The 27,160-nt window shown below is 41.7% G+C and overlaps 1 protein-coding gene across 1 annotated transcript in view; it reads left to right on the top strand.

Annotated features, from left to right (window-relative positions):
• DHX37 (DEAH-box helicase 37) overlaps positions 1-27,160 on the top strand; it is a 1,097,190-nt gene that overhangs the window by 302,492 nt on the left and 767,538 nt on the right. The window contains exons 11-12 of the mRNA XM_044068525.1: positions 10,201-10,315; positions 12,482-12,580. Coding sequence (XP_043924460.1) covers positions 10,201-10,315; positions 12,482-12,580 — 214 coding nt within the window. The remainder of the gene's footprint in view (positions 1-10,200; positions 10,316-12,481; positions 12,581-27,160) is intronic.

Genomic DNA, 27,160 nt, shown 5'->3' on the forward strand with positions numbered 1-27,160 from the left:
TCCAAATCAACAAAAGAATGGCGTCACCAGAAGAAAATTAAAGTTTTGGAATGGCCCAGCCAGAGCTCAGACCTAAATCCAATAGGCAATCTGTGGTGTGACCTGAAGAGGGCTGTGCACAAGAGATGGCCACGGAATCTGACAGATTTGGAGCACTTTTGAAGGAAGAGTGGGGAAATATTGCCAAGTCAAGCTGTGCCATGCTGATAGACTCCTACCCAAGAAGGCTGAATGTTGTAATTAAAAAGGTGCTTCAACAAAATATTAGTTTAAGGGTGTGCACACTTATGCAACCAGTGTATTGTATGTTTTTTTTATTTTTTATATTTTTTCCCCTAACAGATTTGTTTCTTTTTCAATTGAATTGTACAGGTTATAGGTCACATTAAAGGTGGGAAAGGTTTTGAAATGATTTATTGTGGTCTCATTTTTTATATCACAAAAGAACTGGCATTTTAACAGGGGTGTGTACACTTCTTGTATCCACTGTATATCTATTTCTTTAGTTCTTTTGTAGTTACCCAGCTCCTCTTCTTTACTTAACAGCTGTGTTTTTTTCCCTTGGTATACCATCATTGGTAACCTCCCTCCTTTCCTCTACCTGTTTGGTAATCTTCTGTACCATTGCTTGTAACTTCCATTTTCCCTTTCCTTTACCGTTATGGCAACTCTTTGATACCATTATTGGTATGCCCTTTAAAAAAAAAAAAAAAAAAAAAACCTTTTCTCCTTTTTTTTTCTGGTGTGTGTGTATTTTGATTGACATGGCTGAAAAGTCTAAAGGTACTTCTGGCTTCAAGAGATGCCAGAAGTGCAACCTCAAACTGCCAGACTCTGATGGTCTTGACTTGGTGTGTGCTGCTTGGGTCCAGTGCATCTTCAGGAAGACTGTTCCATCTATCTTGGGTTTAGCCACCGGGCCCATGTGGAGGGAAAGAACAAGTTGATCCTGAAAGGCATGATAAAATCTAACTTTGTTGAGGCTATATCTGTGACCTCTAAAACTGATACAAGTTCCCCTTCCTCTTCCTCCTCTTCCTCTAGGCATGTAGGGTTGAAAGAGAAGACACTCGATTTCTTCACTTTCCTCAGAACTGCTGGTTAAAAAGGCAAAGTCTTCCATGTTTTCCACAGTTTCTCCTGAACCGTCGGGAAAGAAGCTGTCTTCACCAGTGTCATTGGTGCCGATTTCTGCACTGACAACTACGTCACCCACCTCTTCCTCAGCTCAGACTACTTCACTCTCTTCTGTCCTACCAATCTTGGAACTGAAGGAGTTTTCTTTCAAAGACTTACCACGGAGTAGATACTCCCCAAAGATTGATCCCTTTGTGGACTGACCACCAAGCCCCTTTTTATGTAGACCTCAGTCCCTGTCGATCTACTTGGTCTGCTCCACCAAGAGCCTCACGGAATCCAATGTTTTGAGGCTGGTGGACCGTCTCCTGGCAGTGAGGGGATTAGCCACTTTCTTGGTTCCTAGCACCTTTGGCTGTGGAGCCTTAGATGTTTCTCAACTGACTCTTGTTCCTCCTCTGATTCCATATGAGCCTTCAGAGTTTCAGGTTCTGACATTCCCGGTGTCGACTGTATCAGTGCCGGTGAGACCTCTGTCTCTGCAGATAACTACTCTGAGCTCTTATTTTCTGTCGGAACCAGAGACCTCTCTGGGTCAGAGCTTTGTTGTCAGTTCTGGGGAGTGTGATTCTATGCAGATTTTATCGGAGCCGTGTATGCTTCTTGGGTCTTCGGCACAAGTGAGTTCCACTCTGGCTTCGGGCTCAGGCCAGATACCTCCGTGTGGGATCAGACCACGGTTTTGAAGGAGTCTGTTTTGATTCTGGGCTCCCATTCCTCTATGGGGAGACCTGCTTTCTGGGCCATAGAGAGGGCCTTGTCCACTCTGGGCTCACAGTTGATTCCTCTTTTGTCGGAACAATCCCCTGGTCCTTCCCCTTACCCAGAGCTACCTCCAGCCTCTGACTTGGGACAGTGGGCACAGGTACCTCAGGATCCAACCATGCTGGTTATCTCCTGTTCAGACACCTCCCCGGCAAGTCCCACTAAGGTGGTATCTGGAAGAGAAAGTGCAAGGGGAAGCGCCTAGACTTTCCTGAAGAGTCTTTCACAGAAGATACCGACTTTGATGAAGGGGAAGGTTCCCCAAGGTCAACCCCGGAAGCTGTCTTCTTTGGTGATATTCTAGAGATCCTTAAACAGAGGGGTGGCTGGACTTCCCAACAACCTTAGTCAGAGGAGTCAGTATACCTAGAGGCTTTCAATGCCTGACTATCTACTGCCTGGATTTCTCTGCCTGTTGACAGTCTGATTAAACTGATTCCTCAGCGGGCCTAGAAGATTCCAGACTCCATCAAGCCAGTCCCTAAGATACAGATTGTATATTATCAGCTCCCATGGATCAAAAGCATTGGGCTAAAGGGGTGTCAGTGGATGCTATGCTGGTTGCGGCAACCACCAAAAAGGAACCTGCTGATGAAAGTCCTATTATCTGTCCTCCTAATAAGGGGTCTAGGATGATGGATAGATCTGGGAAGTGCGTATATGCTTCATCGACCTTTGTGCTTAGGTACTTGAATTTCATGGCACATTTCACCAGGCTTTAAAGAGATCTGATAAAAGAGCTATTGGATACTTTGACTGGAAATGTAGTTGAGAGAGTTCAAGCAAAAGTAGCTTTCGAGCTGGCAACTCTCGATTCAATATGTAATTCGTCCATGAGGCTCATCACACATGCAGCTGAAGGGAAGGCCAGGGCAGCGGGTTCTGGCGTAGCTATGAGAAGACATGCCTGGACGTACTTGTGTGACTTTGCGGAGCCATTTAAGTCTTCTTTCATCAATGCTTCTTTTGATGGAACTTCCCTTTTTGGACCCAAAGTTAGAGACCCTTGCTAGATGTGAGAAAGATGGGCAGCACTTTCTGCTGTGAGTGTACACTTTACCACTCCCCAACGGCCCTACTCGAGGAACCAGAGGAGTGGAAGGCTATGTTTCAAAAAGTCCCAAGTGCCTTTTCATGACTCATATGGCAGCGACTCCTCCAAGGTGTGTGTTGGGGGTATAACGGAACACCTTGCACTAGAGGCAGAGGCGGCCTGCAGAATCAGGGTTCCAGGGATTTTTTCCCTGGAAATTCCTATTGGGGCTTTTGACCAGAAGTCTGATTGCCATCCTTCGGAGGCAGTCGAGGGTCGACATTCCCTGCACCTACCTACGTGACTGCATAAACTTTATTTATAACAAAAGGAAAGTAAAGCTTCCAATGCCTGTAAAAGCGCATTCTGCCAGTGCAGTAGCTGCTTCCGTAGTCTTCCATGTGAGAGCCTCTTTAAATGATATATGTGCATCAGCTACCTGGGCATCCCCACATACCTTTATTACTCATTACAAGTTGGATCTAGTCTCTAGGGCCCAAATATCCTTTGGCTCGAAGGTACTCAGGAACATTTTTCCGTGAGACCTCCAAAGATTTCAGTAGCTTGGGGCCTCTCTTACACAGTCAAGGATTAAGTGAAGATTGACAACATCAGATAAAGAAGTTATGTCTTACCATAACGTTTCATCTGTATTGTCGATCTTTACTTATCTTTGACATTCCCAACCTCCTTCCACCAGCCTTTCGAGCCTCTTGGTGGAACGGATTTGTCCCATTACACGGAATTACTCCTCCATGATTACAGATATAGTGTCTATTCTGTTATTTCTTGTCTGTCACTATTTTATAGAAACTCGATCCGAGGTAATCTTGAGAGGAGCATCATGGGTAGAGCTAAGTTCAAGAGTTTTTGGAAGGCTCGAGCTAGAATAATAATGTAATAATGTTCCGAGATACAGAACTGAACCCACAGTCAAGGATAAGTGAAGATCGACAGCACAGATGGAATGTTATGGTAAGATATAACTTCTTTTTTTTCTCAATTTGAAAGCTTCATAAATGACATATACAATGTTTTGAACAACCTCCCTTCTGAAAATCTTATTTGGAGATAACATCACAGTAGTAGATGCTAAGCACAGGATAAGTCAAATGGTAGAATTTCTTCTACATACCATCTACATGCTAGATATCTTCAAAACAAAAACAAAAGTTTGGGAAGATAATGGCTTGCTAGATTTGTGGAGCCATTTTAAACCAAGCTTTCAGGTCTACGCACATACTGACGTAAAGAATAATGAATCCATTTGTAGTGCTGACTAAATGTTAGCTTCAGCAAAATATTGCTTATATTTCTTGAAACATTAAGTCTTGCTCAAGAATTTGCTGTGACAGTTCATCACATTTCTTAATATTACATGGTTGTTAGAGATAGCATCTCATTTTGTAAGAACCATTTACACATAATAGTTTTGGTTAATTATTCAAAATATTAGTGGAGCAACTTGCCAGTTTTGGCCAAGTAATTCCTGCTGAGGGACAGATGGTCTGGGTTTCCTTCCAAGTGTATGCATTAGCGGTAATTAGTATATGTGTGGGGATGGATCAGATAAGCAAGATGATGATTTAAATGTCTGAGGATTGACTAGGGATCTTGGAGCTCTTCTACCCATTAATTGAGGTGAATATCAGAAATTGTTTAATTTAAAGGAGCAGTATATGCACTTCATTCATCAAGATATAAGCAGATAAAAATACATCATACTGTGTTAATTAAAATGCTGATAATCTTGTTGAGGGAGCAGATTTAATAACAAGACTTTACATAAGAAATCTTGCACGACAAAGAGCACGAGGGCAGTTTATACCTTAAGTCCATTGAAATTATAAAAATAGCATATCAACAGTATCAAGATTTGTATATTCAAAATAATTGCAGTGAATAAAAATTAAATAGTTGGTCGCAGAGTCTTAATTTGAAGGCACGTACAACAAAATTTTCAGGTGTCACTGTAGAAGTAGAAAGGGCCCTTGTACTAGGTAAAATTCCATCTGATTTTTATAAGTTTTATGAGAAGGAACTCTCCTCTCAGTTCTTCTGACTTACTAATATAACATTCCCAGTTTGAACCCTGTTCCTTTCCATAATCTTGCAGACGTGATAGTGTTACAAATGCAAAGATTATTCCACAAATTTGTTCAGGTGTGACACATTCAGTGTGAAAACTACACAAATACAGTTTACTGTGGGGCTGTACCGGAAGTGATTAATGGTAGGCACCAAATTTGTTAGTGTTACATGTGTTACTACACCTGAATGCTTGGTTTAAAATGGCTCCACAAATCTAGCAAGCCATTATCTTCCCAAACTTTTGTTTTTGTTATGCTTTGAAGATATCTAGCATGTAGATGGTATGTAGAAGAAATTCTACCATTTGCCTTATCCTGTGCTTAGCATCTACTAAGCCTTTAAAAAGGCTTTACAAAGTTTGTGACATTAGTGCTGTATCACTGAGACCACTGTATGCCAAGCCCTTCTTGTGTTTAAATACAACTCCAGTTAGTCACTCTCTGATTTATTGTTTGATTGATTTCTTGATTTGCATTTTGTTGCACATTGTGTTGAAATGTGCTGCATATTACGGAAAAACATGGCTACTCACTGCAAACTGTTTCTTCTCATAGTTGCACTATCAAAAGGTGGGAGCCAGATGACACAAAATCAGGAAGTAATTGGACAGCATGCGGTAAATGCATACAGAAGTTTATTAAACTTAATATGTGTCCACTGAAATAACTGAAGCCAAAACTACATATTTTGGAATCAGAAGGCCCACTTTAAATGGTGGGAATATAAATACAGCAAAATGAAATTATGAAAAAACCCTTGCACATAATCTTTGAGTTGCAAAGAACGTGACTTTTTAAGTTCATGTCTAGGCCTGTTTTGGAGTGGATATGCATTAGTGTTCAGCTTTGTGACCACTGCTTTTCATAGTGGTAATGGACTACATTAGAAAATGGGTTGGAAGGGGACAGAGCAACAAAGCTGCTGTATGCAGATGATGGGCCACTACAAATAGACATTGAACAGGAATATCAACAAATGGTAGGGTACTGGAAAGCAAACGAAGGAAAATGTAATGAAACCGAGTACAGACAATGCAGTTTTCATGGCTCAAATGGAGTTAATCAGGAGCCGCTCAAAACTGAGACAGAAGGGAAAATAGTGGAACAGGTTAACAACTTTAAGCCTTTGGTGAGGGATGGCTGAGGAGAAGAGAACTCTGAATAAAGATGTCAACGATGCAGTCAGAGGTGCTGCAGCCAAGTGAGATATAATGGTGAGGTAGTGTGCAACAGAAGAATGCTAAAGAAGCTTAAAAGTAGTAAATAAGGTGGTGTGAGTAGTGGTTCCATATCGCACAGAAAACCTGGACAGTGAAGACAGAACAGATGAGGAAATTTGAGGCAATAGAGATGAAGTGTCTGAGACCTGGTGGTAGGATGCATATTCTGGGACAGATGAAGAAATTAGGGCATCAGAGTGGAAGCCAGTACCCTCACTTGCAGAGCAGGTCAGGGCAAACGGATTACAGTGATATGATCACGTGTGCAGGAACGCAGATGATGATTATTTAGTAAAGAATATTTCGAAGAGAAAGGAAACAAGCATTTTTAGTCAATGGATGGATTGGTTGCATGAGATCAGGCATGACTAATGAAGGTAGGAGAATGGCACTGAATCGTGACATGTAGTAGCAGTTGCCACAACACCTGGATCCCATGCAGAAAAAAATTAAAAAAAATGAGGTGGATGATTATGACGATAAGTCCTCATTTGTTGAACTACTGGTGGAAGCTTTGTAAGTCATCTGATATTTTTGTGCTGTTGGAGATGGGAATATGGTTGGCTGTCCAGATAACTAGGTTATCCACATAGATTAGTGTTCATACCATAAAGTCAAACCATGTAGAGATTCCTATTTTACTTTACTATTGTATTTATAGAGAGGAGCAATTTCTCCATTGATACTTTGAGAGGGAGTGGCAGAGAAGATGGACCTAATTGTACTGTACTTGGCCAGAGTTGTGGTTGGCTGTGTGGTGGTTCTTTCTGGCAAATTTAGGTTAGATTCTGTGGGCTTGGGTCACAAGATGTAAAGAGCCAGCTTCTCCCCACATTCTGTCACCTAGCTTCCTGGAGTGGATATGCAAACTTGCAATCATAGACTCTGGTGAGGAAATGTACAGCCACTAGTTAAAAAAATGGAGCTAGACAGTGTTGCCTGCCAGAGGCTTTATTATGTTGTCTTGGTTGGGAGAAAAAGAAAAGAAAATATTTGGGTACGTATTTTTAAGTTGAGTGCCTCACACAACTGTAATTCCTTTATCTGCCTTTATGTTAAATATTTTCTTTCCGTAACTGATACATTACCAGGCTATAACTCATACCACACTTTTCAGCCATTGAACCTGGACCAGAACACCAAAGGTGGAGGTGTGTCCATATTCATTAAGGATATCCACACCTCCAGGCTAGTTGCGCAGCATAATGCATCTGAGGTCATCCAAGTGCAACTAACTCTGGGCAAAACTGCAATCCAAATTGTAGCTTGCTACAGATCCCCCACCATGCCCCAGGATTCCCACCCCTCTTTTCTTGATATACTGGAAAATATTAGGGTTCAGCCAAACATGCTAATAATGGATGATTTCAACTACCCCACCATTAACTGGGAAAACTACTCGTATACCAACTCCTTCGCTCAACGCTTCCTGGAATTCATAAATTCCAATGCCCTGGATCAACTTATCCACACCCCCACCAGGGGCAACAATATCCTAGACCTAGTCATTACCGACATGAGTGACCGGTGTTCCACACTTGAAATTAACTCCTCGTTGGTCGGATCCAAGCATAAGCTAATCACCCTAGATATCCGCATCCCGCCCCCACCCACCATTAAGGAAACCACGGTAAAAAAATTCTTCAAAGCCAACTTCATGCTTCTTAAGACAGAAGTGGCGAACTTCATGACACCCATGCAGATGGACAATACAGTTACGACTGCTGAGTCCTACACAAATGCACTCTATAAGCACTTAACACGAGTGCATGGATCGTGCTATCCCAGACAGAACCAAGATGCTATTCTCCAAAAAAAGGGAGCCAATCTGGTGGTCCCCTGCCATAAACAAACTCTAAACAGAAGGAAGAAACTGTTGCAAAAGAGAGCAAGATCCTATGAGTGGAAGAGCTCCCTGGTTAGCCTCAGTAAGAAGCTGAGATCCCTTATAAGATTCTCCAAAGCTAGCTGCGAAAACAAAATCACTACTTATTCTAAGGGCAAACACAAAGCATTCTATAGCTATGTCAAGAATCTCAGTGGCAACACCCAGATCTGCTATGAGTTACAGCACAAAGGCACGAAAATTACAGAACCAACTGATATTGCCAACATCCTGGCAGATAGGTTCAGTGCCAACTTTACCCCATCTCACCCCCTAAAGGGCGCATATCTATACAGGAAGAATGCAGAGTCCCTGTAATCACATCTATGCATGTAAAAGCTGCACTCTCTAAAACCAAAAACACAGCATCCGTGGGACCGGACAACATCCCAGGCTGCGTTTTACACAAACTTCAGAACGAACTGGCTCCCCACCTAAGCACTATGTTCAATCATAGTCTCAACATCAGGCTTTGTGCCCACTGAATGGCGCACAGCAACAGTTATCCCACTCCACAAAGGGGGAGCCACCAATAATCCTGGGAACTATCGCCCTATTTGCCTGATGAGCCTGATCTGCAAGGCCATGGATATATCATCATGGAACTCATAAACAAAGACATTGGTAACCTCCAAACTCTGGACCCCACCCAGTTCGGGTTTGTGAAAGGCAGATCATGCCTTCTGAACCTGATAGACTTCTGTGAAGCAGTCACCAAAGCCGTAGACAAGGTTAAGGTGATTCACACAGCCTATCTTGACCTCATCAAGGCTTTCAACAACATCCCCCATTCTGGAATTATAGCTAAACTCACTAAACTAGGTATAAATCCCTACATCACAAGATGAGTTGCCAACTGGTTCACTGACAGAACCCACTCTGTAAAAGTTGCAGACGCCAAATCTGACTTCAAACCAGTGACAAGTGGAGTACCACAGGCTTCAGTCCTGGGAGCTCTCCTGTTTGGTATCTACCTCTCTGAAGTACAAGCTAACACAGGAGGCCTCTAGCTAATGAAGTTCGCAGATGACTGCAAACTAGGAGCCATAGTAGAGTCCCCAAATGATGTGGACATCCTACAGAAGGGCCTCACTGAGACAGATGCCTGGTGTCAGAGGCATGGCCTCAAGCTCAGTGCCAAAAAGTGTATTGTCGTCCCTTTGGTAAAAACAATGCACCCATGAACTACCACATAAATAGCAGTCTACTTAACACTCGAATGTGTGATGAGACCTTGGGACCCAGATGGACAGTAGTCTCTGCTTTGATAATCACATCACCACAGTAGTCAGGAAATGCTTTTATGTCAAACCTCATCACAAAAGGGTTTTCATCCAGGAAAAAAGAGGTCATTGTTCCCCTCTGCTCGTCACTCATTAAACCCATTATAGAGTACAACGCCCCTTTTGGAATGTACCTCACAAGACATCTGCAGCAGCTGGAAAGGCCACAGAAGTACCTCACAAAGAGGATTACTGGCCTCAAACAGATGCCCTACACTGACCGTCTCAAAAAACTCCAGCTTTACTCTGTAGCATATCACCTACTCCGAGGAGATCTCTGCCTAACATATAAAGCTATGTTAAACCCAGAGCTGTTGGACATGCTACACCTAAAGAAATCCCAATCCCTCCAAGCTACACGCTCTAGAGACCTAAACCTTGTCACCACAATAAACAGGAACATGCTGGAGGGATAGATGCCTGTCCCAGAGGCTTCCTATACTCTGGAACAAGCTACCCATCTATGTCAAGCAAAGTTCCTCATTAGCACTCTTCAAGAAAAATCTTGATGAGTAGATGGGAAATAGGAAATACAACCCGGGGATCACTTCTGTGGCTCTGCTCGACAGGGGCAGAGGAAATTCACTTTCTTGGGTGGCATAAGCCAGGAAACCTTGTTGGCTAGGCTTACTTAGGCCCTTGGGCCAGTAACCAAGTACCTACCTATGAAGTTTAAATATGTTTAGCATTCGTGGTACAATGTTTTCCTGCTGCTATTTGAATGTTGTTTTACATAACTAAAATCCAAAGTATGAATGCATATATTTATTTACTTTTTTATTTTTAGATAGATTCAAGGCAATTTCCTGTCACAGTGCACTTTAACAAGAGGACACCCCTTGATGACTATTTAGGAGAGGCTTATAAGAAGGTCTGTAAAATACATCGTCTGCTACCTCCAGGTAAGTTTCTTTCTTTTTCTTCTTTTTAACATTGGATGAATTTATTTCTTTTTCTAGGATGTTTCTTTGAGTAACAGTGTGAATAGCCTGTGTTTTCTGTCTTTTCTATGAAGTGCTGATTTCTTCTACCTGACAAGTGCTGGTTTCACCGCAGTACCCCTCCTGAAAGATTGATGGATAGATAGTGGTGGCTTAAAAGCAGTGAAAGTTGGAAATGAGTCATCCAGAGAGGTTAACCATAAAGCTGCCCACTTGACCACCTATGTCATTTCTCATTTTGCTTAGTTAGACGGTCACTTTCCATTGCTTTTGTTTCCTTGTTCAAATAATGTTAATGTTTCCACTAACACATTGAAGAGCATTTTTTAAAGTCTCCACTACACTATGAAAAACATTTTAACATTCGCTAGTTATGTGATCATTAAGGAAGTTGATTAATGAAACCTTGCACATATGATCTTACTTAGGCAGTTTTGCAGTGGGGGTAACCCCACCTTCCCTGCTGGTAGAGGTGAACCCCCCTCCCCCCATGCTGGGGTTGGGATGCAGTCAGGAAACTTTCCCATGGAGCTAGGCTAAACATTATTAAGTACTTGTATAATGTTCATTTTTGATGTGAACAGATAACCCATTTTCTAATCGAACTGTAATGTGTGATAGTGTACAGGGAAATGACAGACCTTTTAGGGGAGTGGAGGTCCTCTGCCGGAGGCATTGGGCCTCACAACACCTCTGGGCAGTTCGTTATTTTCTTATAGTGCCCAGTGTAATAGATTTATGAGGTTTTCAGTGTGTTATACTTGTTTTTGACATCTAGAAACTTTGTACCAGAGCTTCCTGATGTGTTTGTGATTATTAAAGGCACATCACATGTCAGCTTGATTCAGAGCAATAAGCCAGTACTATGAACAAAAGTTTTTTCCAGAATTGTATGGGTTTATTATAAATGAAACTGTAACTAGCCCAGAGTTCATTTACCTTATACTGCATATGATACAGATATGTTTTGCATTTCTTTATTAATAAGCCTGACTGTGTTGTTAGTCCAAGATGTCAGGAGGCCATTTCCAACAGTTAATGAAGGCCTGGTTCTCTAGATGCAGGTTGATGGTTTGGCAGAATGCTCAGATCGTACTCTTTCACTCCCTGTTCCATTGCTATGGACTGTCAGAGCATATTGCAAGTAGATCTTATTTCTGTTGATGAGTTGGACAAACAGTATGAGTTTCTAAATTTTGGTGTTTCATAAGAGATTGGGTTTTGAACCTGCTTCCTAAGGTATTTGGAGTTAACTGGAGTTTTTAGGGTAAGCACATCTTTCAACATGTCAGGAAGGTTGGCTTTTGAAGTTGTCAGTATTGTAAAAAAATCAGCTTTTTGAAAACATTCATTTATTGGTTTAAGTGAATATAATATCAGTATTGTTTGGACATCTACTTGTGCAATTCATGAGTGATTCACTTGACCAACAAGCTGCATTTTACAGTCCTGTAGTTGGGATGAATTGTTATATTAAGATAAGTGTGTGTGAGTTTCAGCTCCCTACAAAAATTGAATGGTTCATATGTAGTCATAACATGCAGTTATTTTCATCTTTGTTTGGGTTTTCTTTTTTGTTAGCTTTAGTAAAGCACTTATTAAAAAAATAATTTACTTGTACATTGTGGCACAGCTATATTAGATGGGAAGGAGCAGTGTGATTTGGTTTTACTGAGAGAAATTGACTCTTGATTTCTTGTTTTATGAAAGCTTGATCCTACGCAAACCCTGCCTATTACCTGTGCTGTAATAAAGCACCTCAAAATAAATATTTTTTGTAGGAGGGCAAGCCCATCAGCGCTCCCCATCCAACAAACTTAAGGTAATCAACTCCATGGTCACACAACAAAGGGACAGGGAGAAGCTTCCCAAAACAGCACACATCAGTCTTGGGCAAACCATTTGCTTCACTCTGACACATGTGAGCTATTAATTATTGAAATGCTATGCTCTGGGGAAACGCAATGCTTAATCAGTGGTTGGTATCCAGCTATGTTTAACACTATTACGTTATTACATTTCCAGTGGCATATTCATTAACTGTCTGAAGATGCATTAGAAGTTAAGTATATTTTGAGGTCTGCTTCAGATCTGCAGCTAACCTGTACACGTTTTCCTTTCTTGTAGGAGGTATCCTGGTGTTTGTAACTGGCCAGGCTGAAGTATACTCACTCATTAGGCGACTTAGAAGAGCTTTTCCCCTCAGGGCTAAAAGTAAAACTGCAGGTAAGCTCTTAACAGCTTATGTTTGTGTTTATACTTTTTGTTGCCCCAAGTGTTTATATCTGTTTTGAAACATATCCTAGAATATCAGTTCTTATAGTAAACTATTTTGGATTTTGAGAGAGAGAGGAAGGGGCGGAATTGTTAAAGCTGTTAAATTTCATTAGTTGGGAGTGCCATATTTTGAATTTCATTGTTCTTCACATTTTTATTTTGTGTGTAATAAGAGTTTAATCTTTATTTCCATTATAATGTATTATTTTGTCTTTAACTTTGGAGCCATTTGCAATAAGTAGACTACTACCGCGCAAGCTTCACTTAATTAAACTCATTGACCTGAGCTTCCATCCCTCTCTAGATTTTTCTAAGGCCCTTTACTTGAGGAGGGTCACAGTGGTAACAAGCTGAGCAGGGCAGATTAGACTTCTTTATCCCCAGCAATAGTCCCTAGCTAATCCTACAGAATCTCCAGGTGTCCCCATGCAAAATTAAAATATGTATTATCTCGCCAACGTATCCTTATGCACCCTTCTGATGGGCTGTGCATGTTATACTTCCCACAGAAGGCACACAAGGTGCCATTGCCTTGGCTGGTCCCTCTCAACTTGGAAGAATCTGTATTCAGATCCTATTCAGATCCTTCTGGATTCTTTAGATATTCACTTTTATTAATGTATTTGAAAAATGAAGGTGTCCCTGCAGAAAGGAAAGAAACTTGTTTTTTTTTCCACCTGATTCCTTGATTGCATCCCTTTCTTCACTATCCAAAACTCTTGATTGTAGATTAGGACTGGAACATAGAATGATTAGTAAATTGGTGGCTTCATCTTCATCTTATAACTTTGCTCTTGACTCATCATCACAGTCCAGTACAACAAATGCTTGTGCTGCCATAACTGCACCCTTTGCTTCCCGCTGTGTCTGGAAGCTTCAGTTGGACAAACTAGAAGATTGGAGCTGTGGTTAAAAGATGTTTTAATTTAAGTCTGTTTCCTTCAAGAGGCAAGGCAGCCCAGTCCTCACAAAAAAACCTTTCTAAGTGCCCGCTTAATCATACTGTCTTTTATGACCACCATGAAAAAAATGTTGCAGTGCTAAGTAAAGGCTCATTCCAACAGGAAGCAGACAGAGGCCTCTATTAGGAATGTCTTGGTCTAAAGTGACCGTGTGGGTGGTCATTCACACGTTCTCCAGGCACTATAAGATGGATTATTACTGAAGAGAGCATGGTTTGCCTTTGCAGTCTTGAGAGGATTGCTAGGCACCCCCTACCCCCCCCCCCCCACACACACACACACAAGCCAGTGGTGAGAGTCTTTACTGCTTTAACACAGTTCCTAATGACTTGTACTTCAGCAGGGGTTCCTGTGATGAATTCACTCTTAAGAATAAATATCCGATACAGGGATTACTGCTGCAGTATATGATACCTTGCACCAACCTTGTTTCTTTGAAGCCGTGGGGGATGGTATGTGTTTGATTCTGTCATCCAATACTATCACTGCATGTTATTTCAGTAGTTTGGGCAGAGGATATTTCTTTTGACAGGCTTATCCCAGAAAACCTCTGAAGACCAAAAGCAGCAGACACACTTGATGGGGATCTACTTTGGAACTTTCAGAACTTCGAATTTATATGGTTGAAACCATAACATTGAAATTTTGAAAGTTCAAAACTTCAATAAAAAAATAAAGACAATTTTTTTTTGTTTCTGCAGGAGGACAAGCTAATTAAATATACCAACTCCGGGACTGCACTACAGTGAAGGGAACTTTAAATTTCCCATTCTGCAGTGTATGGCAATCTCCATTTAAACCGTTCAAAGTTTAAAAACTTTGATCTTATGGTCTCAACCATATGAAGTTCGAAGTTTTGAAACTTCGAGCTTCCACAGTAGACCCCAGTTGATGACATCTTTGTCTGCTTCACACAAAAAAAGAAATAATGATGGTGTGGGGGTGCCCTTCCTTTTTTGACTAGTATCTCCTGACATCTTCAGTATAAGGAGGAAGACCATTCTTTCTCCGGAGAAGTTCAAAGTACTGGAAATGTAGACAAATGCCTGCTAGTGGCTAATTTCCATCTGTGAAGATCTGTACTGCAGTAACAGTCTGTGAAACATTTACTCTTGTTCATTGTATGGTCTACTGTTGCAGTCGCTGTAACTTCTTGGGAGTTTTGCTGCAAAAGGGCTGATGTCTGGACTGACTTCCAGAGATTAGTGCCCCCCCCCCCCCCCAAGCTGGGTGGATACCATCTTGCCTGGCAATCAGCATATCAGTGGTGTAAGAAGGATGTTCACCTGTGTCATCTTCAGAAGTTCTTCTTGTTTCACTGTTGCAGTCATTACATTTGGATAATCTGCTGGCAGGTTGCCCTCATTCGGCCTGAATTCCAAAGTCTTGGGTCCTGCGTCGGTTGCTGCCTCCTCTTCCATGACGTCAGGTCGTCAGGGGTGTAAAACATGCAGCCGACGCCATTTGCTTTAGTCTTTCTTGCTGCACGGTGCCCGAAGCAGAAACATTTCGCAAGTGCCGGTTGGCTGACTCCTGAAATATTCGAGTTTGAGTTTCAGAACCGAAGTCTTCACTAAAGCTATGTACCCCATTGGGGAAACTTTTTTCTTGCTCCATACCGATGTCAGAAAAAGTTAATAATTGTATTACTTGTGGGAAGCAAATAGCTCATAAGGATTTCCATTTATACTGTATTCCTTGCCTAGGCCCTGATCACAACGTGTCTGGCTGTCGGTTTTGTGCTAGATTTAACCAGCACACTATTAAGCGTCAGTATATTTTTGCCTCAAAGTATTTTGGAAACAGATTTAACTTCCCAGAAATGTTGTCTGATAGCAGTCCGACTTCCGGAGTACTTAAAAAATGCAAGAAAAGGACAGGGAGAGACAGTTGAGGTCCAAAACCGACGACAAAGTTTCTCCTAAGCCAGTCGCCGGTTCACCGGTACTCAGTGAGGCGCTTACGCAGCCCCTGATACCCGCTACGTTCGAGTCACAGGCCCCTACCGACACCCATGTGGAGTCCGGCATGCGCGAGATACTCAAAGTATTGGACCCATGGATGTATCTCCCTCGGATGGGTCTGGAGCCGCTGAGCAGGCACCGGCTTCTGAAGGTGTATTCAGGCCTCAACATTTGTATATCAAACCGACGACAGCTGCAAAACCAAAGACAAAAGCAACTTCTAAAACTAAAAAACCGACGCATGAGCCATGTGCACAGGCCTCTATGCCTAGAAAACAGATGATCAAAATGGCTGAAGACATTATTACCTTGCTCAAGGGTTCCCATCCCCCTCCAGATAAGAGGCCTAGACAAGACACTGATTATGAATCTTCAGATCAGGTTTCTATTTCTTCTGATTCCTCTTCTGATCAGGAATTATGTATACCTCCCTATGAGGATTCTGATGCAGAGGAGTCTATACCATCTGCATCACCTCCTGAGGATTATTCATTTGGAGAAACCTTGCATACTTTGAGGGAGCATTTTCACTGGGAGAGTCAAGATTTTTCAGAATCAAAAAAGAGGCTTAGGGATTTCCTTCTTCTCCCTCAGTACAGGCCTTTAGCCATACCCCCTGTTTTAGACATTGTGGTTGATGTGTTTTCAGAGTCAAGCTTGACCCCTGACTCCTTACCTCCGGCTCCCAGCAAGCCTGACAGATATTACAGGGTCCCTGACTCACGTACATTTTTATTTAGAAACCTTGCTGCTGATCCTGAAACTATTTCACAGGGTCCAAAGGGAGTTAAGGCCTCAACAGCAAAAAATCCTACCCCCTCTGACAGAGATTCAAGGGCACTGGACAGATGGGGAAAAAAGGTTTATACATCTGCAACCTTGGCAGTCAGGGCCTTAAATTGTCAATTTCATATGCTTAAGTACCAACAACATGTTATGGGATTGCTGAAACAGAAAATGATGTTGATTTCAGAATGTGCAGAAAATAAAGAATTGCAGGAATTATTGCATGCAGCTGAACAAGTAGGAAAGCATACTTTGCAGTGTGAGTTTGATTCCTTAGAGGCCTTCTGCAGGGCCGCAGTTACTGGATCTGTGATTAGGAGGCATGCCTGGCTAAAGGAACAAAATTTGCCTGATCATGTTAAAGCTAAATTGCTAGATGCACCTTTACAGCATGATACTCTATTTGGTATTAAGGCAGAAGAGGATTTAAAGAAAATGGAAGACAAAGCTAAGTCTACGCAAACTGTAAAAGACTTCTTACAAATGCAGCCACCAAGATTCAGTAGACACTGGCCTACAAAAAATTGGTCCTTTCCTGTGTCAGACAGAGCTCAAAGGGGCATATCCAGACACCCTAAGGGTTCCAGATACCAGGCACAAGATTCATAAAGGTCTAAGCAATGGGGCGCTTCTACCTCCAAATCTGGAGGAGATAAAGCGCAAACCTACAGAAAACAGTCCCAATGACTTCCCTCTGCCTACACCAAGCACTTATCTTTTGGCAGCACCCTTAGGGGGGAAATTAGCAATTTTTGCTCAAAATTGGCAGTTAATAACCCAGGACAAGTGGGTGCTAAACATAGTATCACATGGATACAGATTCCATTTCCATACTCTGCCAGTGGCAAATGGTTGGCCAGATATGCCAAAAAATCAATGGGCAGAGGCACAGAAACAGGTTACATCCCTCATGGATATGGGGGCCATTCAGCCAGTACCAGAACAGGAAAAAGGACAAGGTTTTTACTCAAGACTGTTCTTGGTACCCCGAAAGGACAAGGCCTGGCAGCCAATACTGGATTTATCGATTTTGAACACATACCTGGACATTCCAAAATTCAAAATGCTGACTTTGCAGCAGCTTCTGCCCATGCTGGGCAAGAATGTTTGGCTGGTGACATTAGACCTAAAAGAGGCATACCTGCATGTCCCAATAAGACAATTGTGCAGAAGATACCTCTGATTCAAGGCTGGCTTAATGCATTATCAATTCTCTGCACTGCCCTTTGGCTTATCTACTGAGCCCAGGGTCTTTACAACGTGCCTGGCACCAGTAATTGCATTTTGCAGACAAAGAAGTATATAAATATATCCTTACTTGGACGACTGTCTCATTCAAGCAGAGAACAAGGACATTCTTCTTCAACACCTGGTGTTTGTGAAAAGGCTTCTAACATGCCTAGGGTACACAATAAATGAAAAGAAATCACAACTGGTACCCTCTCAAAAGATAACATTCCTGGGTGCAAGTTTGAATACAACTGCCCAGATGGCTTACATCACGCCAGACAAGCAAAGGCAACTGACTACTTACTTCAAGCTGATGGCAACAAAAACCCAGTTATCTGCAAGACAAATTCTGCAAGCTTTGGGCTTCATGGCATCCTGCATCTTACTGATTCCATATGCAAGACTGCATATGAGGAAACTTCAATGGAACCTAAAAAGTTTATGGAGTCAACATTGTCACAGTCTGGAAACAATGATTCCTGTCATTCCCTGCCTACAACAGGAGTTTCTTTGGTGGGCAAAGGCATGTCATCAAAACATGGGACGGGCCTTCACTCTACCCCCTGCCAGCCAAACCTTAACAACAGATGCATCAGATTATGCCTGGGGGGCCCACATGGCGGGAAGATGCATTCAGGGCATATGGACCCCAAAACAAATGCATCTACATATCAACCAGAAAGAGATGCTAGCTGTTCAAAATGCCCTAATAGCCTTCAAGGACTTACTTCATCCAGGACAACTACTGATAAAGACGGACAACACCACGGTCATGTGGTATATAAACAAGCAGGGGGCACACACTCATACCCCCTTTGCAGATTAGCCATGGCACTGTGGGACACAGCTTTGACTTACCAAATATATCTTCAAGTTCAATTCCTGCCAGGAAAGCAAAAATACTCTGGCAGACGATTTAAGCAGAAACCTTATGGATCCTCACGAATGGAAACTAGATCCACAAGTCTTCAGCATGATAACAAAGAAATGGGGGAGCCCAGACATAGATCTATTTGCCTGTCCTCAAAATTATCAATTGAAAAGATTCTGCACAAGGACTTATCACAGACAAGCATGGAAAGTGGACGCCCTATCCTTCAGTTGGAAAAACCTCTCAGTTTACTCCTTTCCTCCTCTGCCTCTTCTTCCCAAGGTCCTCCTAAAAGTCAGACAAGAGAAACCAAAGATGATACTAATTGCCCCTGACTGGCCCCGCCAATACTGGTACCCAATCCTAAGAAACTTGTTTCAATACTCAGCTTGGACCTTACCTCAAAGACCTCAACTACTGTCCAGTAAAACAATCAGATCCTGTACAATCAACTCCAGACACTGAACCTGGCAGCATGGCTGATCATGTAGTTATGCAAACAACACCTCTCAGTAAAGCTGTGATGGATGTCATTTTGGAAGCCAGAAGGCCTAGTACTAGAAAATCGTATGCTGATAAATGGAAGAGATTCTGTGCTTGGAATCAAGCACAAGGAACTGATACAGCAGAACCAAATATTCCTCAGATATTACAATACTTGACTGAGATGCTTGACAAAGGCCTATCTTTCTCATCGATTAAAATCCATGCCTGTGCCGTTTCGACTCATTACAGTACAGAGCCACCAATCTTTTCTCATCCTTTACTAAAGCAATATCTTAGAGGAGCCAAAAATTTAAGGCCTCCTAGAAGATCACCAATACCTGCATGGGACCTCAATTATGTATTGGAAAAGCTCACCCTGCCTCCATGTGAACCAGCTGCTACCGCTGATATAAAGTTCTTATCATGGAAAACAACTCTGCTACTAGCAATTACTTCAGCAAGAAGAGTTTCAGAGCTACAGGCCCTCATGGCTCTGGAGCCTTTTATCGTATTTTACCCAGACAGGGTGTCTCTGAGGACAAATCCTACATTTATGCCTAAGGTGGCTTCCAGTGTGGCTCTTAACCAAACTATTCCATCTGCCAACCTTTTATCCAAATCCGCAGAACAAGAGGGAGAGAATTCTGCATTCCTTGGACGTACACAGCTAAGATTCTACTTGAGCAGGACTAAAGCTCTAAGAAAAACTGAACAATTACTAGTGACATATGCTGCAGGATCAGAAGGAAAGGCTATTTCAAAACAGACTATTTCAAAGTGGATAAGCCACTGCATTCGTTTCTGCTACTTACACCATGGTAAACCTGTGCCCAAGGGCATTAGGTCTCATTCCACCAGAGCTGCAGCTACTTCAGCAGCCTTTCTTAAAGGCGTACCAACCAAAAACATTCTAGAGGCTGCTACTTGGAGTACTGTTCACACCTTTGCAAACCGTTATCATTTGCCTCTCTAAGTCCAGGACAGGCTTTGCCACTGCAGTGCTGCAGGGCCTTATAGCCACACCTAATGCTGTTTAGCTCCAGCCTCCCAACCATAGCTTTGGGATTCTACCCAAATGTAATGACTGCAACAGTGAAACATGAAGAACATAGTACAGTTGTGTACACTTACCATAAATGTAGATGTTCGAGTGTATTCACTGTTGCAGTCCAAGTTACCCTCCCGCCATCCCCCTTTCTTTCTGGAGTTTATCTTTCCTTCTCTATCTTCTACAACCTATGTGGTGTATTTGCTTGTAGATGAAGGTAAAGTTTATATTGATGCATGTGTGTGTGTGTGTGTGTGTGTGTGTGTGTGTGTGTGTGTGTGTGTGTGTGTGTGTGTGTATATATATATATATATATATATATATATATATATAGATAGATAGATAGATATACATACATATTTTTGCTACCATTTTGGGGGCACCTGACATCTGGGGTAAGAAAAACTAAAGAAAACCCTTCTACAGAAACTGAAACCATGCTCACCCTCAGCAGACCAACTACCTGCCGAATTCCTTCAACAATCCGCCAAAGCTATTGCCTATCCCATTTCCATCCTGATCAATAAAACTATTACTGAAAGTTATATCCCCAGTTTATGGAAAATTTCCCATATTATCCCTCTCCACAAAGGACAATCCACTGAACTTTCCAATTACTGCCCCATTGCCCTCCTCTCACCTCTGGCAAAGATCATGGAAAAATGCATTCACAGACAATTACCTGACCATCTAACACAAAATAACTTACTAGCCAACTGTCAGCATGGTTTCAGACCATCACACAGCACTACTACTGCCCGTCTTTCCTTCACAGATTGTATCAACAAAAAACGTAATCTAAACAAACTCTCTTCAGCACTATTTATTGACCTGTCTAAAGCTTTTGACATGGTAAATCACCAAATTCTCATCAAAATACTGAAATCCCTGTCACTAGATACATCCTCTATAAAGTGGTTCCAGTGGTTCCAGTCCTACCTTGATAAAAGACAACAGGCCGTTCTGTGGCACAAGTCTCTCTCTACTCACCTGCCTGTCAACCTGGGTGTCCCCTCAAGGGTCCATCCTTGGACCTCTACTTTTTTCCCTATTCATTAATGACCTTCACCTTGCCATCCCCCAAGAAACATGCATACAATATGCGGATGACTCTACACTGATATGCTCAGCCTCCTCCTCTTCCGAACTTCTCTCTCTTACCCAACAAGTATTTAACACAGTTGAACAATGGTTCACACATAGATGCCTTCTCCTAAACCCCAAAAAGACTAAACTCCTCCTTTTCTCTCCTACTAAGAAGTCCCCCCCTCTGGATTTCTCAGTTAACTCTACCAATAAAACTATTATATCCCCTGAAACAACCACCAACTATTAGGTGTCACCATTGACAACAATCTGAACTTTGATATCCATATTAACAACAATATAAAAACCGTCAACAAAAAGCTTGGGTCTCTCTATAGGATAACATCCTTCCTCCTACCTTCAGCTAGAACCACAATAGCACACACTCATCTAATCTCTTCTCTTCTTTATGCCTCACCTATTTTTACTAACCTATCTTAAAAATAATCTTAGCACACTGGAAATGTCCTACAATAACATTGCCAGATTTGCAACAGGCAACCCATTCAGAACCCATCACTGCATTAATTTAAAGCAGCTGGGATGGCTTGAACTACAAAATCTGATTAAATTCTATCAACTAACTATAGCCCACAACACTCTTTACAAACCTTCCAAAACTCCTATTCTTTCCATACTCATCACTCCCTATAAAAACCTGGAATCCTTAAGGTCTTCTCAGAAACTTGTAGTACATACCACTAAACTAAACAACAAGGCTGGAGACTCCCTTTTTTCTAATATTGTGGGAAAAGCCTGGAATCTCCTCCCAAATGAACTCTCCACACTTCTCTCACTATCCTGTTTCAAAAACAATTTGAAAGTATTCCTCAAAACACACTGGTTATGCCCCTGTTCTAAACTTGACTAGTCTGTGAGTCTCTTAATACTTTGCTCTTCCTACCCCGTCTACTCATTAACTGCAACTCCTTCCTATTAACTATTATATTATCTATCTCTAGAAATATCTTGATTGTACGAGCATCCTATGTGCCTGTATTCTAAGCTGTAAATTTTACTGTGATAACCTGTAGTAGGTACTGTAAATAGGATTTATTTGTTTGTTTCATGTTTCCTTAGCTGTTATTGTATTAATTTCATTACCTAGGAGCTTATCTCCCCAGGCCTCTACTGAAAATGGACATGTATCCAGTTAGACTAGCCCGGTCAACAAATGTAAAATAAAATAAAATGGCATCGGCTGCATGTTTTATACCCCTGACGACCTGACGTCATGGAAGAGGAGACAGCAACCGATGCAGGACCCAAGACTTTGGAATTCAGGCCGACTGAGGGCAACCTGCCAGCTGATTACCCAAATGTAATGACTGCAACAGTGAATACACTCAAACATCTACATTTATGGTAAGTGTACACAACTGTACTTTCTTGCAGCAGTACAGATGCAGATTGAGGTGTGTTATGCTTGTGTTAGTCTGTGGTTCAGACTGGCTTCTGTGTTTTTCAAATGAGTACTCCACTGGGGAGGCTGTCTTATCTATTTGATTATAAGTTGCATAATTGTACTTGTTGTAGTTTTTTAGGAGTGAGATGTTGAAGTTAGTTTGTATTTGCATATCAAGTTGGAAGCAGATTTGATATAAAAACCTCCTTCACTGTCTCTTTACTCTGTTTGGGGCCAAATACAAGATTCCTAATTGGCCAGACACATGCTTCAACCAGAAGACCATTATATAGAGAACAAAGACTTCAAGTCTGTCTGAATGAAAGAAAGCTACATACAGTGAACAAGACTGCTATTATATCAGTCCAGCCTACTGTGGACGCCTCACAAATAAGAAGAGAAGCACCATTATAAGAAGAATGTGAAAGGAGGAGGACAGTATTAGGTCAGCAGCTTAAGACTGCCCTCAGCTCAAGTACATCAGGTCTGATGAGATGCCCCTGACCCAGACTACACATGCGGAAGCTCCAGTAAGATGTAGGTGGTGCAGTACATATATCTCCTGGACTCTCTTATTCCCCCTTCTACCTTGCGTCAAAAGTAGCTGTCATGCTGGGCACAGAAATTGCTCTTAAACGTGGAAAGCCTGGTCAAGTTGTGACCAGGCATCTATACACAAACTACGGAATTATCGGATAGTGCCTTGACGGGGCACATTGTGGTGAATTGGAGGGTCCAGGGTTCTTAGGTTACAAAAGAAAGCGGTTTAATGTGAAGGAAATGATGGCAGTGATTCTGGTGTCAAGACCCTGAAACAAATTTGTAAGCTTGTGATTTTGCAGGCCATTACATGCCGCATCACACTGATGAGATTCATCAGTAATCAAGGGTGGATGTTTTACATCCTATGCCGACTGGCAGATCAGGAAGCATATACTCACAAATGGATGTAAGGGATATTTTTCTGGATTTGATCCACAGGTAAGGTGTGCCAGAGGTGGACTTTTTGCTTCTTCCAAAAACAGACAGCTGGAAAAATTTTGCACAGGGACAACTGTTATAGGGGTCTGGGCAGTAATGTCTTCTCCATTATTACAAGACCCACCTCCTATCTACTCTACTTTATGCATCCCCAGTTCTAACTAATCTTTACAAAACTGACCTCAACAAACTTTTCATCTGTTAAAACAAAATTGCTAGATTCGCTACCAGTGCCAAATTACGATCCCACCACTGCCTCTCCCTACATGCCTTGCACTGGCTTGACTTTCCAAGCCTGTTAAGGTACCATCAACTCAGCTTAGTTCATCTAATTCTGTACTATCCCGAGAAAACCCGCGACCTGACTGTCATGCTGAACTTCTACAATTCAAATAGACAACTTTGGTCCACCAGCAAAGCCTTAATCAAAACCATCACATGCAAAAACAATGGGAATCACTATTTGCCCATGAAATAGCAAAAATATGGAACAGCCTTCCCCTTGACATCAGACTACAAAACTCCACACCCTCCTTCAAAAGCCTACTTAAAAGATATCTCTTCAACCATTTACGCAACTGTAGTTGACCCTCTGAAGCCTCGTCCACTCACTATTTGAACACCCCAACTGTCCTGGACAACACAAACAATACCATCTAACTGTACCTGTCCATGTGTGAGGAATAACCTATATATAAGTGTATATACGTGTGTGTGTGTGTGTGTGTGTATCTATACATATATATGTATATATATATATATATATATATATATATATATATATATATATATATATATATATACACACACATATACATACTCTTATTCAATTGTGAAACATCTTGCAATGCTCTACCAGGTTCTTATCTACTCTCATGGTATATTTTGTACAGTTGTATTTTCATCCAAAAGGGGGAATATCCTCTTATTGTATACTAACGGCTGTAAAGTCTACAATCTGTATGCTAGTACTCTGTAATGTCTCTTTTGTAAATTTTTCTTCTCTCTGCAAACTTATGGAGTTTTTCTCCCCAGGACTCCGCTGAAAATGGACACTTGTTGTCCATTTGGACTATCCTGGCAAACAAATGCTAAATAAAATAAATAAATAATTAAATTATCTGAGAACATCTTTCCTCTACTTTGTCTTTTCAGAATAATTCAAAAGGTAATGGAGGATAAGCAAAAAATACACTTGATAACTACATTTGAATGAGACAGCACTGGTTTTGTCTGCTGTTTTTTTTATAGTAAGACCAGAGCCTTTAACAGAATCTCAGAGTGTGAACCTCTTGATTCAAAACAAGGGGTCTGGCATAACACCCTAACTTGATGATTTTAAGACTGACAGTGGAAATGATCTAGTTTTCATTCTCTGAAGGCATATTTTCCAACAATGTGCTTTCTGTCATAAGAAAGGTTAGGAAATCTGATACAAAGAAATAATACCTAGCAAAATCGAGATTTCCTCTTTGACAAAGGAGGGCCAGGCCTGATAGTCCTCTATGTCTCTGGTCCTCATTTACTTGTCAGCCTTTTAAGCCTTTTCAAGTAAGAGTTGTCGTATGCCTTACTGAAGGATCGCATAGGAACCCACACTGTATTCTACATTACCTGTGAAACAGTTCCTGAACTGGGTCTTTCACCTGAGGCATCATAAGAAAGAGCATTTGACACCATGGAATCTCATTTATGTCTAAGAAAAACTAACGCTGACTCCTTTTGAACTAGCTGCAGCTCCCCCTCAAGTTTTTTTCCTATTTCCATTGTTATTGGCCAACGCTTCTGGCAGGGGAATTTCAGCGCTACAGGCCCTTATATGCAAAATCCCTTTTCTTATATTCCAGAAGAATAGACCGACACTTAGCATTAACCTTTTTTTCATGCCTAAAGTAGTGATTGAGGTATGCTTCAGACATGGTAACTCGTCTCTCTTGTTTGCTCTTCCCCAAAAGAGAGTGGAATGGATCTTGCATTCCTTAACTGTGCACAGGTTGATAACATACTTATTGCCCAAACCAAAAGAAACAGAAATAAACCAGTTATGTGTCCTTTGTACAAAGTAGAGTGGACAGACCAGTTTCTAAGTAAACCGTTTCTGAATGGGTAGCTTATTGCATCTTCTTTTCATTCTCTGACAAGATTATCTCATGCAAGTGAGTTTGCATTCTTATTGACCCACTGAAGCCACTGCTGTTTCGAAGAGGGGGCAGCATTCCATACATTTTTGGAAGCAGTCGCATAGTTGTCAGTTCACCCTTTTTCAAGGCATTACAACCTGAATATCTCCTCCAGAGCAAGGGTGAGGTTTAACAGAGGCATCCTACAGGCCTCTCGCAATGCACTTCTTGTTCCTAAGACATTATTACTCTAAAATCAGTGGACAATTTGATGAATAATAGTACAACTGTATAAAGAGCTTGCATAATTGTAGATGTTTGAGTATGTCTGATGTTGCAGTAATACCTCTCTCCCTACACCCTCCTTTCCTTTCCTGGAGTGGGGTGATTAGTTACTCATTCTTAGTTCTTAACCTTTCTTTTATTTTCACCTTTCCAAATTGCCTTTCCTTCCCAGTTTGGCTCAGTGTCTGAAGAGGCAGGTTAGTAGGTTCCTTCTGGTTGAGACTTCTTCTCATGGGTCCACTTTACACAAAGGCCTTTTTGTGCTGTGATGTCTGGTTTCATCACTAGTGGGAACTGGGGCTAAAAAAGAACTGACAGTGTCCTGAGGCAGACATCCCTCTTATACCACTGATATCCTGACCTTAAGGTGGGAGGGTAATTGCCCATCCAAAATGGGGAAGGGGTACTGTTTTCAGTCCTACTTCAGCAGAAGTCTTAAGATGTTATTAACTACTTCAACAGTGGACGTAGCTGAACATCTACAGTTGTGTAACACAGCTGATGTCCTTCCATGTCACTGTTGCAGTATTCCTTACTTAAGAGATCTCCTGCCAAGATTAGCTCAACATCCAGCCAGTATAACAAATCCTTTAGTTCTTATAGGCATCATACTTCACATATTTGCTTCCTGCGCAAGGTGTATGGCATAAAGGTGACAGATGGATGCACACATTCAGAACTTCTTTGCTGCCAGTCTAATGTCATTGTTGAAAGTTGGTCTGAATGCCCTTCTGCTGTACTGGTTACCAAGCCGAATTTTTAGATTATATGCCCTATTAGTTTTTTTCACTTTCTTTTATTTTTATTGTGTTCATGTCATCTAGAAAAGAAAAATGTTAGTGTGGAAGGCAGATTCCTTATAAAGACCGTCACAACCAGTGTGTCTCTTGTTTGGGTCATTCCCACGATCAGATGCAGTGCTGTATTTGCCAGGCATCTGTGCTTGACACCCTGCATAGGTATCTCCCCTCCTCGTCCATATACCTGGAGAACTAGTATCTTGTTGTTGGCTCAGGGTGCTTTGCCGTAATCCTCCCATTCTGAGGGCCGGCCATCTGCCAAGAAGGCCAAAAAGTTAGGTCTGATCCGGCTGCTGTCCATCCTCTCTCAGATGTCTCTCTCAAGGCTGGTTAATGTCCTTGGAGGATTTTCAGATGTCTGTACCCGACTTTGAGCGAGAACCTCTAATGATTATATCCGGAGGACCGAGGGGATTTCTCAGATCTTAGTAAGGGAGGAGATTCCTACAACCATTTTTGAGTCGTTTCAGGGTTTGACCCTCTGATGGTGTTTTGAGCAGATGAC

Source organism: Protopterus annectens, chromosome 4.part0, assembly GCF_019279795.1.
Source record: "Protopterus annectens isolate FY-2018-M chromosome 4.part0, PAN1.0, whole genome shotgun sequence".
NCBI lineage: Eukaryota > Metazoa > Chordata > Ceratodontiformes > Protopteridae > Protopterus > Protopterus annectens.